The following is a 14241-nucleotide window of genomic DNA, read 5'->3' as shown; positions in this document are numbered from 1 at the left end:
GTACACGAAAACTACCATTAAATATTATAATATTTGTAATATAATATAAAACACATTCACTCAGTTGTCGAAAACAACCACTTCAAGACACACCCTAGCAGTTGAATTTTACAATACTTTTCCCTCTCCTGACTGTTTCTTATGTTGAGTTTGTGTAATGCTTGTGCATGCTTCTAATGTTAAAAAAAAAAAAAAACACACACATCGATTAACAGCACAGTGTTGACTAAAGTCAGCCAAACAATCTAGTTGTGTTTTGATTGGTTTAGTTGTGTTGAGAAAGCAAAAAAAAACTGGATCCGAGCCTGGTGTTGAACTATTGAGTCATGCTGATGCCAAACAGCATAATGGCACCCTGATGCAACTACAGGTAATAAATGCATGAATACTTTAATTTACTCATCACGTCGTCAGCATGTGGATGTTAGCCTGTCGTCTGATTCTTTTCACAGCGTGAAGATAATTTGCTTTTGACATCCCCTCAAAGCACATTTGACTCTTTGCCAGTGGACTGTAGCCTAAAATAAAAATTTTCAACATTTTAAGCTGTTTTCTGGGTTTTGTCTTGTGATTGTTCGCATATGGCCGACGAGATCACGTCATCATTTGAGCAAATCTTACAGTGTTTCATTGACAGCGTAGGAGATGGTGATGGAGACGCACATTTCTGGTAGGACCAATTTTCCCAAAAATGACAGTCTGTAAAAAAAAAAATAATATTAAAAAAAAAAACAGAATTGCCACTTCAAACTGGGTACAGCGCACCAAGAATTTTAATAGTCTGATCATGTTTAGGCCAGCCCAGAAGATGTTGCTGGGCTTGAGCATTCACCGCTGGGTATATCTGATAATTGGAGTTACACTGCAGGCCCATGGGCAGCTACTCGATACATATAAGATTATTATCCACATTTGGAAGAGGTCTGATTCCAATCTGGTGATATAGAATTCCTTGCATTTTTATCTCTTCACTCTGCCATGACATAAAATAAAATTTGGTATTATAGGAGAAAAAAATATATATATATAAGCATTGTAACACTTGAACCATGCAGTGTAAATCCAGCCTTAATTATCCTCCGTCTTCTCATTGCACAAGCACACAGCAGTACAATTGGATGACTACAGTATATCTGCAGCCATTGTTGTTGTCAGCGCTCCTCTGATGACTATATAGGCTGCCTAATGAGGCTCATCACCATCTCTCGAAAACCAGCAAAGTAGGTGGGAAGTGTTGATCGCTCCTCCTCCAAACGACCTGATCTGTCATTTGCGGTCATCTTTTTTTTTTCTTAACGAGTTGAGTTCACACAGCCAAAGGGTATGTGAGTGCAAGGTCAATACGTGTGGAGACAACAGGAGGGCATGTGGATCTTGATTTTGACATAACACATTTGAATTCAGGCAGTCAAGTGTCTCTTGACAGCCCACAGCATATTAGAGATTTAAATGAAACATAATGACACCATTAGAATTGTGCTCATCCCGCAATGTCTACTCCACAGCCGAACACCATCTGGCTAAATCAGTGCGGGCAGGAGATGCGGTGCCATCCGTATTGAGGACAGAGAGTCCTTGTTTAAAAGTAGGGACTAATTATCACCGGTGATGACACATACAATTTGTTGTCATGGCTAGTTGAGATTTAGACCCTTTATCATAGTACAAAAAGGCTGTAAAGCTCACATAATTGTATTATAAACACTTGAAACTTAAATATGAATTATGCAAGGGTTTCACTGTGAAAATCCTTTCATGTATTCATAGGAAAGCTTCTCTGGACTGTGTGATAAATGTTTAATTGCTGATGTCAATGCCCCATCGCTAGAGATCTATTTTTAGAACAGGCCCACGCTAATATTTTTTGACCCGCTTCTGACAAAAGACACAACTTGTCTTTTGGTAAGTTATTAAAAATAGATACATTGTAAGTTAAGCTGTACTGTAGTGAAATAAAAAAAACATTAAAAAAATGGTCCTGCTATAATATGTTATATTCGTTTACTTATTTTGTAATTACAGCCAGCTAATGTTTTTCTCCAAGTATGTGGACGAGGTTATATAATATGCAATTAGTTGTTTTCCCAAAGGGCAAAGCGGCCTACTTTAATAGCATGGATGGCGACATTGTATTGTGAGTCTGCAAACATTACTAGTAGGTTATCAAACAGTGCAGGTCATCCTGACCTAGTAAATATCTGTATCTTTCAGTAGAAATCATCCGTAAAAGGAGGTTATTGTCCTATGTGCTTATTTCGAATTGTTTAGCACACTTCAATGCAGGAAATAATTTGTTGTTTTTGTAAAATAAAAAGATACCATGGAAACGATTGCTTCTTTAACAAAAGAAGTGAACTTTGGTATAATCTTTATCATTTGGACAAGCACAAACTGAACAGTTGCAGGATATTTGAATTATGTACAATATTTGTCAGAACTTGGTGAAGTGAATCATCTATTTTGTCATTCCACTGTGTGCATCAGAGTGTTTGGGACACAGAAGAGAAAGTTTCCTTCAGAGATGGTTGTTCACATATTGACATACTCTAAAACCAAGAAATCAAGACTGTTTACAAGTTCTTTCCAAACTGGTGACATACTGATACTGATCATTAATGATGCTGCGTTTTGTCACAGTGGTGAGAATTTAGTAGTTTTGTCTTTACTACGGAAAGGAGGGACCGCTTCCATTTGTAATGTTCCTTGTCTCGCTCTCTGCAGGGTAAATACAACAATGGCACATTTTTTAAAACTCTATTCATGAAACAGCAAACACCTCATTGCTGTAGATTGGCTCACTTGGTATTATCCATGGCTCTACATTGTTGCGTTTCCGGCGTTGTAATGGAATTCCTGAAGACTGCGACGTGGCAGAGGAACTGGGATAGACTGGCGGTAGACTGTATACTAATGAAAATGCAGAGGAAATGACACATGGGTGTAAATACTTCAGTTTAACACGAGGGAAGAATGTTAGAGGTGTCTTAAAGTGCGCACCTCTGGGTATTGAATCTTCACATCGATGCTGTCCGCCGAGGCAACAACAACTGAAGCAGAAAGTTCCTGCTCTGGATTTCTCTCGAACTGCTGGTTGAAGCCAAGAAGCAAAGCCATGCCTGGGATATAGGTCTTAATACTGGGAAGGGTAAAGAAATCTTTTTACTAAACAGTCAGTTTTGACAAAAGACATTTAAGAGAAACAACATTTTGTGAGTTAAAAGTCTCATTGTCCTTTGCTTGTGTTCTCACCCCCTGAAAAACTCTGCCATGGTTTCCGGGACTCTGGTCCAGTGGACTTTGGCTCTAAGCGTCGGCTTGGAACCAGGCAGACGTGCAGTATTGGCTCCCAATGACATTTCAAAGGACTGACATTCAGCTCCCCATCGAAGGTGTGCCTGGGCCAAACACAGGACATCAGCCAAGTTTGACACAGAACACTTGGCTGTAGCACCACTGTGTCATACGCCAAATACCGACACCAAACACATTACGGCGACTTTAACCCCTGTACAATCTTAATTCCAATTATTGGACATTAATTATGCCCAATATCTGCCTTACAATGCAGTGCAAAAGTATTTGTCCCTTTCTTGATTTCTGTGTTTTTTTGCATACTTATCGCTGACAAAGGTTTCATTTCATCAAACCGATTTTAATATCACTCTGAAACAGCGCAAGTATAAATAAAATGCAGTTTCAAGATGATTATTTTATTTACAAAGGGGGGAACACAATACAAACCTATCTGGCCCGATGTGAAAAAGTAATTGCCCCCCTTTGTTAAATCGCCACGCAACTGTGACTCACCAAAGTTTTGGGAAAGCTCAGTTCAATTTCACAGGTAACACCCAACCACCACCTTTGTTGAATGAAGAAATGACCGAAATAAATCTGTAAGACAATGTAAAGTAGGCTACAAAATCTCCAAAACAAATGGATCATTCCACAACCCAAAGAAATTCCCCCCAAAAATAAATAAATAAAAAAGTGATTGAAAATCAATCAGTCTGTAAAAGGTTACAAAGCCATTTCCGAGGCTGTGGGGCTCCAGTGAACCTCGGGCAGAGGCATTACGCACAAATGGAGAAAACTGGCAACAGTGGAAACCCTTCCCAGGAGATTACTTCAAAGTGGGATGATGACTCATCCAGGTCACAAAGCAACCTAGAAAAGCATCCAAAGAACTGCAGGCCTCACTGGCCTCAGCTAAGGTCAGTGTTCACGACTACACTATAAGAAAGCTACAGATCAAAAATGGCATCCATGGGAGGGTTCCCAGGTAAAAACCGCTGTCACAAAAGGACAAAAAGCTTAACATTAACATTCTAAAGTCCGGATTTAAATCTAATTCAGATGCTGTGGTGAGATATTGAACGGGCAGTTAAAGAGTGGTCCAAAATCCCTCCACAGTGGCGTGAAAGACCTATCACCAATTATAGCAAATGTTTGATTTCAGTTATTGCTGCCAAAGGTGGCAGAATTCGTGATTATGTTAGGGGGGGCAATTACTTTTTCACATAGGGCCAAATTGGTTTGTATTGTTTTCCCCTGTTGGTAAATAAAATCATAATTTAGAAACTGCATTTTATATATCCTTGGGTTGTCTCAGTGTGATATTAAAATTGGTTTGATGAAATGAAACCAGTTTGAGTGATAAATACGCAAAAAGCACAGAAATCAGCAAGGGGGCAAATACTTTTTCACAGCACTGTAGTAATAGTGTGAATGTGACTGTAATGATCGTTTGTCTCGAAATGTGCTGTATGTTTGACTGATGACCATGCAACTCAGCGTGTAGTATGTCATTTCCCAAAAGTCAGCTGGGAAACGCTTCAGCTCATCACAACCCCGAACAGGATCGGCGATATAGAAAATACCTGATCATTGTATGGAAAATTGCCCATGTTTGTGGTTTACCTTTACTTCTGCACGCCCATCCAGCACAGTATCCATACACATTTTCCAGTTGGTATTGTCTCCCACTTGGGACACAATGACTTGGGTGTTCCTCAGGTTGGTCATGGGTGTGCAGTACACAGCCGTTTCATAACCTTCAGGCTTATCGCTCCCGCTCACTGCAAGAGCTTTGATGTTCAAAATGGCTTCAGGGGTTGAGTTGAAGACCTGTTGAACCAAAAACAACCATGTTTTTTGTTGTTGTTTATTCAAGTCCTAACCATGATTTGCAGTGTGCGGATCAAGTGTGGAATTCAGCTAAATGGGAATTGGAGGTGTATTGGTGTTTTGGCCGTTATTATTATTTGTTTCACTTGTTTATAGTTAAGAGACTGTTGGATGCCATTCCCCTTTAAGCCGTAGTTTAGTGGTGCACTGTCCCTTTAAGAGAGTGTCAAAAGTCAGCGCGAGAACAAGCGCTTCCCGCTCACTCCAAGTTCTGTTGTACATGAAGCCAAGTAGCAGTTAAGTTGTGTCTGATGCTTAAGTCCATAAAACGGCATTCCCTGTAAGTGTTTTCCAAATATTTAACCATTGATTGATGCTAATCAGTAGAGTTTGTAAATCGAAAATTAGGATGTGAACTATTTGCACTGCCGACTGTGCCGCCATTTTATTTATTGTTGTGCTGTATTTGTTACAGTTTCACAACTGCCATATAAAGAGAAGGTCTAAACCCATCCTGGCGTCACTGACTGATTGTGTGGAGGTGTTTAACTAACTGGTTAGCAGAAAGGTTCTGGGAGGCCAGTTCAATTGGATAATGATAATAATAATGATAATGATAACTTGACAAACTCATTCATTTAAACTCAGGCGAGATCCACTTTCTTTGACACTCATGCAATTGTGAGGTTTCTGTTTCCACTACCGTGCCAGTGGGGCTCGGATTAAGTTCTACTTCACTTGATTCTGACCCCGAGGACGGTTGATCTCCTGATGTGGCTTCCTGTAAAAAAAAAAAATTAAATAGCATAATCATTTGATGGCTGAAATCTAAAATGTAGCATCATGAAGTTGCCGGGGTAGCTGGAGACCTTTGAGAGCTTTTGTTGAGTCTCAAGGAGTTCTTGGGTGCCTGCAGGGATTCGACTTGGACCAGCATTGACCTCAAATCGGATCTTATCAACAGCTTTGTTTGCCTGGACTTGAAGAAGGATACGCTACTCTGTTAGCTACGTTGGACAATCATTTTCTAGCATAGTACGATGTAGTGTTTCTGAGCAGTGAAATTTACCTGGGACTGCTTTAAGTGCCACATTAGTGTATCCCAGAAAGTAGTACAAGGGGTACTCCTCGTGGTAATACGCTCGTCTCAACTCGGATTCAAAGCAGAAACCTGCTCCATAAATGTTTTTCTCTGTGCACCATTTGTCCCTTGGATGCCAGTTGTTGGGCTTCTGCATCTGTTGGAGTTGAACACCGTTAGACTTAAATGGGTTTCACTTGTAATTAATTCCCCCAATGAAGTTGGTGATACGGTACCTCTTCTTCAAATTCAAGCTTCACAACTGCGGGATCCTTGCGGACAATTTCATTATTAGGGGCAATAGCTCTGGGCATCATGGGGGTCATTTTAGGCAAAGCTGGCGCTTCAATGTTCCTTGAGACTGCATATACATCAGAGCTATCGTTTGGAAAAAGACAAGTGTTTATTCTGTATTTATTGTTGCTTTTCCCACACTGACACTCATTTATTGTCCTGTCAGCTTATGGATTCCATACACGTCCAGCTAACATTGATGAGCGGAGTTACTGTATGGGTCAGGATAGCGAGCAAGACCATTTGGTCACGCAGCAAAAATTTTATTCATTTCCATAATACCAATTCAGTTTTTTTTTATACACATTATACTTGAATTTGTAACCTCTGTTTTAATTGAACTACTCAAACATTTGGAAGATAATAAAGCAGGCTTGATTGAGCCAAATAATTTGCAACCAACACCTGCGGCACGGCGTTAGTGCCAAATGCTGTGAGTAACTCAACCCATGTACGCACACCTTGGCCTGTTGAATGGCCACCAAACAAACAATTAATCAGTGAGGTACCACAAATTCCCACATGCAAGTTATTTAGCTAATTAGCTTGTTGATGCCAGTTTGGCCCAACTAGATGTTGTTGTGGTCATTGCGCCGCAAAGTCCCTGTGAAAAAATATTCTATGTAGAGCGTCTAAATAAAAGACAAGCAATGATTTTACAAAACACATAATAAGAATAAAAGACCAGAGAGGGTTACAGTACTATTTTTTTGTACTTGACCACTCCAAAATCATACCTGACTGTGATAAGCTCCACTTCCTTTTTGCTCAAAGGAATATCAAGTTCAAATTTCCCTCCTCTGATGTTCACCTTGGCGGATAACTTCCATGGGATGGAATATGGTATTTTGCTCCTAAACTCAACACCACTGTGGAAAAGTTCTGTGTTGATACCGTAGGACATCCAAATATCCTTTGTGCAACTGTAAAAAAAAAAAAAGAGTTTAATTCAAGAGAGGACGTGGTATTAATTTTGTTCCCATGGATATTGTCGAATATGTTATTTACCCAACAAAGCCATCAGTATCCAGTGAAATTTCAGAGGTCAACAGTTGTCCAAAGTGGTCAGTTAGTGGTGGATTTATTGCGGCTTTTGCTAAAACAAAAAAAACAACAACAACAACGTCAACAATATTGACTCCAAATTTAGCTTTAAATTGAATCTCAAGGTTATCATGAAGTGGATGGTTTAAAAAGACTCTTACCATTCACAGTGATGCCATTAAGAGTCTGATAATATTTGCTGATCTCCAGTGGAAGACCGAGAGTGGTGGCTTGGAAGTAGCGAGTTTCAAAGATTAAGAAGGCCTTTGTTCGATGCCATGAAATTCCCTTCTGTAAATTCTCAATGACCGTCCATACAGGGCTGTCTTTGGCTGCAAAAAGACTGACAGTCTACAAGTACAAACTAAAGAGTTAGTACACACGACAGTGGGATTATTTTTTTTCTCTGTATATTGTGCTTTATCCTCTCACATTGATGATATTGCGAATAAACTCTCTGTTGATATCTGCAAAGAACCATTCTTGTCCAGAAGCGCGAGAATAGAATTGAAGAAGAGGTTTGTCACTGGCCTGAGTTTCCAAGTTTCGAAGCTGAAAAGAATGACATGATATTTGTCAAAGATACACTTTATATTGACACATTTTTATTAAAAAAAAAAAAAAAAATCTAAATAATGTCCCAACCTGCCGATAAATGGCCTGGAAGTCACTAAAATCTCCTTTCAATTCAGCGATGATGGATGCAAAGATTTCCTTGATTCCTTCAGCACGTATACCCATCTCCAAAAGAAAAACACCTCATTGTCATGCATGATGAACTTGACTTCAATTGATAGTTGAGTGCATTTCATTATACTGCACCTCCAAAAGCTGAATAATTCTACCAATGAAATACAATTTTCCTCTCATCATGATTTCAGTAGGGATGATTTCTGTTGCATTTCTTAGCATGAAGAACTCCGCAGCTGACCCAAGGAGTAAATCATCTGCATTGGGAAAATAGATGTCATAAAGTGTCTTCAAAGCAAATACCGTACTATATTTTTGTATGTGAACGTACCACTAAACCAGTCCAAGCGCATTGCCTTGCTGAAACGATAGGTGAGGCGACCAAATTTCGGGGTCAGGATTTTCACTGCTACGTTACAGGCCGTGGACCTTTTGCAGACACCAGGTAAAAAACAAAGTAAGTCTCGCTAATTCATGCCTTTGATTTCTTTTTCTTTTTTTTTTTAAATCAGTATACCCACAAGAAGAAATTGTCGGGAGTTCTGGATTTGGCCATGCTTCTCAAATATGAGTAAGTAAAACTAACAATATGAAGGTCTTTCTCCTCCTGCACATGGGCAGTCACAGTAGACACCAGCGCCATTGGTGGCTTTGTGTCAAATAAGATCATCAAGGCCAACATGCGCAACTCAGCAGAAAGGTCCTTTTGCAGGTAGAGACTCATGGTGATGTCTTGGACCTGAAAATTTGAATATTATCGTGAGAATGAGCTTTCAGAGTCTGGGTACACCCTCCGTGAATGATGTTCTTACACTGTGTGGGTCTCGCGCAGCAATGAGTCTCAAGGACTGGACAGCAGCACTCAGCACGCGTGGAGGGAGATCAACCGGGTTGGCGGACACTCCAGGGAGGAAACGCATGATGGTTTTAATGCTGCCTGGATGACCCGCGTTGCCCAGAGCTTTCAGAGCCAAAACCATGTCTTTCTCATTTTTATTCTTCAGGCTGTCCATAGCAAAGTCCAGCAGTGGCTAGGAAATGGAAGGAAATCTTTGTCAAAGTCAATATCATAGATGAATCTTTTCATGTAATGTATCGTTTGTATGTGCAGAACTTCAACAACAACACAGTTAAGTGTCTTCGGTGCAATACTAGGTTGTAATGTAGTATGCTGACGGTGTAAGCAGTGTAGTTAGGAAAAGAGACGAGGTAGAGAAGGTGCCCTACTAAACCCACAAACCAGAGAGTATATATGCTTGAGAGTCATGTTGCAATGTAAAATTCTGTTTAACATGTTGTTGTCAAAATATGCGATGAGTAATTCACTTGGTGTGTTAAAGTAGTAGTTTTTGGAACGTTAATAATTACCGTAATTTTTCAGGAAATAAAACAATCCAAGCCTTTCATAATCTATGTTAGCATTAATCTAGCTGTCTTTTGTTAGGTGGTTTGCTTTGAACGTTTTGGTGTTTGAATATACAATGGTTGAGTCTCTTTTTGTCACTTTTAAAGTCAAGAAAGCATATCATTTATTTGGTCATCTGTCCAAACAAAAGAGTCGATCAGACTTTATAACTGGGGTCTTCCTATCCTGTTCCTCAAGGTCCGGTGTCCTGTTTTTAATCATCATCCAACACATCCGATTCAAATGATCTGATAATCAGCAAGGTAAAAGCTGGACAAAGATCCTGATCATTTGAATCAGATGTGTTGCTTCAGGGAGAGATGGAAACTGTCAGGACATCGGTCCTCGAGGAACAGGATTGAAAATACATGCTATGTGAGGATCACCCATTTCTTGTCAGCAAGGCTTACTTTGAAAGTGTGTATTAATAATGTGGAATATGTTTTAAGTTGTGGGAGGCATAAAACTATAATATATATTTTTTGTCTCCACTTGATCTCTCTTTTTCAGGCTGGCGTGTCTTGAAGAGATGTTCGAAAACGTGCCTGTCGGCTAGTAGACTTTGAGTGGGGTGGGGTGAATTGTTAAACACTAGATCACAATTTCAGGTGGTGAAGGAGCGTTGAAAAATACACGTATGATTGTTTCATTACCTGAACAGAAGACACTGGACACGGTTTGTAATAGGCGCAATGCTTGTACACCAGAGAGCCATAAGAAAAGACCACCGTTTGCCATACAAAGATGTTAGATCGACAATAGGGCAGGCTCAGGAAAATCTGAGAACAAAAGATAACGTCATCATGGAACACAAGAGTTGCCTTTGTTCTAACATCTTTTTGCTCCTTCCATCCTCACTTTAGCCATCTCAACCAGTTCAGGAGTGGCCTCCAGATGGTTGAACGCCAACAAGAGTGTTTGGAAGGCCTCGGAAGCAGTTAAGTCTCTTTCCTGGAACCTCTTTTGCAGGAACTTAAGGATTCTGGCATCGTTGACTTCCACAATTGTGTCCAAAAACCACCGTCTAATGAGGGCAAAGTCAAGGGGAAATTGATTAAGCAATTCTAATCTTTCATGTCAAAGATTATCCTTAAACTAATTAAATTAAATGGTGTTGGAGCGATAAATGTCAAGGGTTGCTTTTAATAAAATATAAAGTGTCAATAGTTCTAATGGAGAGCTGCTTTTTACATTAACCTTTCTTTAATCAAACCGGCATGATAATGCATCTTTCATCAGATAAAGTGTCAGACTGAAGATGTTTTAACCTGAATGAAAATTAAATATTCAGTCATTACTCATTCTGTTGAAGTGGATCTGATTTTGACATAATGTGCGGCTGTGTACTGATGAATCACCACCTTGCCAATTTAACGCATCAAAAAAAAAAAAAAAAATTCAAATTCACAGGTTTAGTATATTCTTATGACTTCCCGATACTCCACCTGTTCTCATCATGTGCAGCAAACTGCTTCCACATAACTTCTAATCCTTCGAATGGCACCATCCGCAAGAGTTGATACAGCTTCATCACGTCCTCAGTTGTTGCACTCTCAATTTGGTAGCTATTGACTTGAGCTAAATGCTTGATCAACTCAACAGCCTGCAGAGAGAAAAAAATAGTTTTCATCCATGCTTTGCACATATAACATTTGAATTTCATGGAGCGATACCATCAGAGCTGGGCACTTGACCCTTTTTTGCCTGTCAGTTCCCCGCCCTCCAGCCACCTTCTGGCTAGCCTTCCAGCCTCCACCCTTCGGCCTTATACATAAAAATTGTCGGCTGTGCTACGCAAAAAAAATAAATAGTAAATTTAAAAAAAAAAAAAGGCTTCCATGCATGATGTCGCCACGGGAGATATGCTAACGGCAGAGGTTTATTTCAAGATTATTAGCTGGCTAATTTACTATTTAAATGTGCTTTGCTGATTATGGTCTTCGTCTCATTCTGCTTCTTTCTACATAACTACACAACATTTCACTCGTGAGCCAATCACCCTTGTGTACACTTCAGGGACCACACGGAAAACATAAACTCAAAGAATATTAGCCAATGAAATTAAGTACGCATAGTTGATAGTCTCGCTTTTGACGCGGGGGATAATTTTTGTCATCCGTCCAATAGGCGTGACCACATCACATAACCGAGGGCCGACTAGTGGGCCGGACTAAAATCCACCTTCAGCCGTGATAAGAACCCTTTTTTAAAATTTGCCAACCCCCGGCCCGGCCCCAAAAACGAATGTCCGGCCGGGCTGGAGGGCCTAAGCGTCCGCCCCCAGCTCTGGATACCATGAAATCATGAAATGAAACTAAAAGGTTAATGCAAAGTGTTTCTACATTGATTTCTTTTTTCACTGTATTTGCATTTGATTCGGTTAAATCCTTACCTTTGACTGCGCGTCATCCAAGTTCTGCATGACGATGGGAATATGCGGTCCAGCTTCGATAAACTTGTAAATAATGTTGCCTCTGTTTTCCATTGGCCCATTCGTGCCGGTAACAGCAGAGGGTGTGTCTCTCACATCGAGCAGCACGATTTCCTTCCTGCAGCATGGATGGTTTGAACAAGTCAGCATTGAGAGCAAGATTCATTGTGAGCAGAATTAAAGATTTAGTCATGTCTTACGTCGCTTTCATCTTGAAGCTTCCGCCCTTCACATTGAAAGGACTGAAGTGTTGTTGCTCCAAGCCATGAGCCCTTGAAATGAGGCCTCCATCAACCGTTGGTTTGATTGTGTAAACGTATCGCATGGTTGAAACAATAGAATCCCCTCTCTGGAATGGACAGCACATCACATTATAAATTATTGTAGTTATTTTGCAATAAAATAAAATGAACAATTTTTTGAGGTTTCTTTTTCATTCGCCCAAAAAGTTACCAAATATTTTTCTATACATTTTTTTTAATCGTGTCACCCAAACAGACCTTTTTGGATATATCATCAAGCACAGCGGTTGCCATTCCTCTGTAGCGTTCTGCCTTCTCCCTGCAGTTAGTGACATCCACAACCTGAGTGATGGTCATGTCCTTCGTTTCCTTGTTTTCTTCAGTGGCGTAATTACTCTGACACATTCCATGAATGCCAGCCTGAAAATAAAATCACATTTTTTTTAGCAACACTTCATGTGACTAATAATCATCGAATACTGAACAGATTGTGTCTTCTCACCTCCTCGAGTTCGTAGAATCTCTGCGTGGTCTTGATGGTGATGTGGAAGAAGCTGAGTATGCCTCTAATGATGTTGACAACAGTGTCAGATACCTCAGCAGAGGCGAAGATGTTGCCCACATGCCCGCTGGCAAAGTCAAACATGAAGGGTTTGACAAGCTGGGCCGCGATGCGCTGAGTGAGTTTAGGGACAGCAACGAAGCTGTTCTTCCCTAGGAAGCCGTTAAACTCCTCAAAGGCCAAATCTGAAATCTTTCATTCGGAATAGATGACACTACCATAAGATTAGTGACAACTTCAAACTAATTGGAACATTATGAAAATGATTCTTTAAAAAAAAAAAAAGGACAGTTTATAATTCATTTGAAACATTTTCGCATGGTTTAATCTGGTGTGGGCAAACTACGGCCCAGGGGCCACATGCGGCCCGGTAAACGTTTTAATCCGGCCGGCCAAACTTGAAAAAAATTAAATGAATAAACCTTGTTAATGTTTCTACATACTTTGGTTTTTCAAAGACATATATATTGTTGAAATGCTTTTATTCATTTTCATTTAAAATTAAATGTACTTTTTTTCTCCGATGAGGTGAGGTTACCAAAACACTCTATCCATCTGCCCCTATCTCAATCAAAGAGTTTGCCGGCCCCTGGTTTAAGTGGATCAGGTTGTATTTGACAAACTTAGTTTCCGGACCCATTGCTGTTCACTTTTTATTCAGTAGAATAACTTATATGGATTGATGCCTGTGGATTTCAGTCAATAAACACAGTTCCAAAACAACGGATCCATAACTGTGGGAAACCAACCACCTAAGGCCAGAAAACTACACCACTGACTGATGTGCTTTCGCAACAGCAATGCACTAAACATAGAAAAACATTCTCTATGATAAGAAAGGAAACAAGCCACACAACTTTGTTACTTGTTGGTTTTACTCTTTTTCACATCCCTGCTCACCTGGAGGAGGAAGGTGTGCGCAGACACGCCGACAATCTTGAGCTTGCATGTTAGTTTGGCTCCAGATTCAGCCAGGTTTGGCATGCCCAGTCCAAAATTGGCCACCCCCTCATATCTGTATTCATAGGTTTTCTTAGGATTTAGGCTGAACTCTGGAATTAATTTTCAAAAGTATGCATTGAAAATATTTAAACACAATACCAGAAGTCAGTTCAGTCCAGTGGCGGATGCTGTAATACTCACCGTAGTGGACACTTTGACATGCTACAAAGAATAGATTATTACAACAGAGTTAGCTAGAAGACTCAACTGGGAAGCATTCTATACAAAACATTGATTTGAAAGTACATTATTATTTTTCTTAATGAAAACCACTTACTGGCTAAGGCCACAAGGCAGCAGAGGATGAGCCCTCTCATGGTCAAGGTGGGTGCAAGCAAACATTTCACATCACTCTCTTAAATAGCT

General features: G+C 40.0%; 1 protein-coding gene across 3 annotated transcripts; it reads right to left on the bottom strand.

The window, feature by feature from the left end:
• Window positions 1-249: 249 nt before the first annotated feature.
• vtg3 (vitellogenin 3, phosvitinless) lies at window positions 250-14241 on the bottom strand. Of its 3 annotated transcripts, XR_015846370.1 has the most exons (29): window positions 14153-14241; window positions 14017-14037; window positions 13774-13925; window positions 12814-13065; window positions 12570-12731; window positions 12270-12418; window positions 12031-12187; window positions 11084-11241; window positions 10497-10662; window positions 10292-10417; window positions 9046-9264; window positions 8755-8972; window positions 8565-8662; window positions 8366-8490; window positions 8189-8284; window positions 7976-8095; window positions 7705-7894; window positions 7508-7595; window positions 7237-7422; window positions 6442-6583; window positions 6194-6362; window positions 5994-6103; window positions 5828-5905; window positions 4918-5124; window positions 3250-3395; window positions 2998-3136; window positions 2777-2907; window positions 622-699; window positions 250-518 (listed from the first exon to the last, which is right to left on the bottom strand). XR_015846370.1 is itself a non-coding variant. In XM_088313838.1 (28 exons), the coding sequence occupies exons 1-27, from the start codon at window positions 14190-14192 to the stop codon at window positions 2818-2820; spliced, it is 3804 nt and encodes a 1267-aa protein (XP_088169964.1). In that variant the 5' UTR covers window positions 14193-14241; the 3' UTR covers window positions 250-699; window positions 2777-2817. The 3 variants fall into 3 exon arrangements, 2 of the variants coding, with proteins under 2 accessions (XP_088169964.1, XP_088169963.1); XM_088313838.1 differs by having other exon boundaries at window positions 250-699; XM_088313837.1 differs by lacking the exons at window positions 250-518; window positions 622-699 and adding an exon at window positions 2352-2715 and having other exon boundaries at window positions 2800-2907.

Source organism: Idiotropiscis lumnitzeri, chromosome 13 (genome assembly GCF_059441095.1).
Source record: "Idiotropiscis lumnitzeri isolate Australia: NSW breed Sydney's pygmy pipehorse chromosome 13, RoL_Ilum_1.0, whole genome shotgun sequence".
NCBI classification, from domain to species: domain Eukaryota; kingdom Metazoa; phylum Chordata; class Actinopteri; order Syngnathiformes; family Syngnathidae; genus Idiotropiscis; species Idiotropiscis lumnitzeri.
Note: the sequence above shows the minus strand (reverse complement) of the source record. Positions and strands in the feature narration are given on the sequence as shown.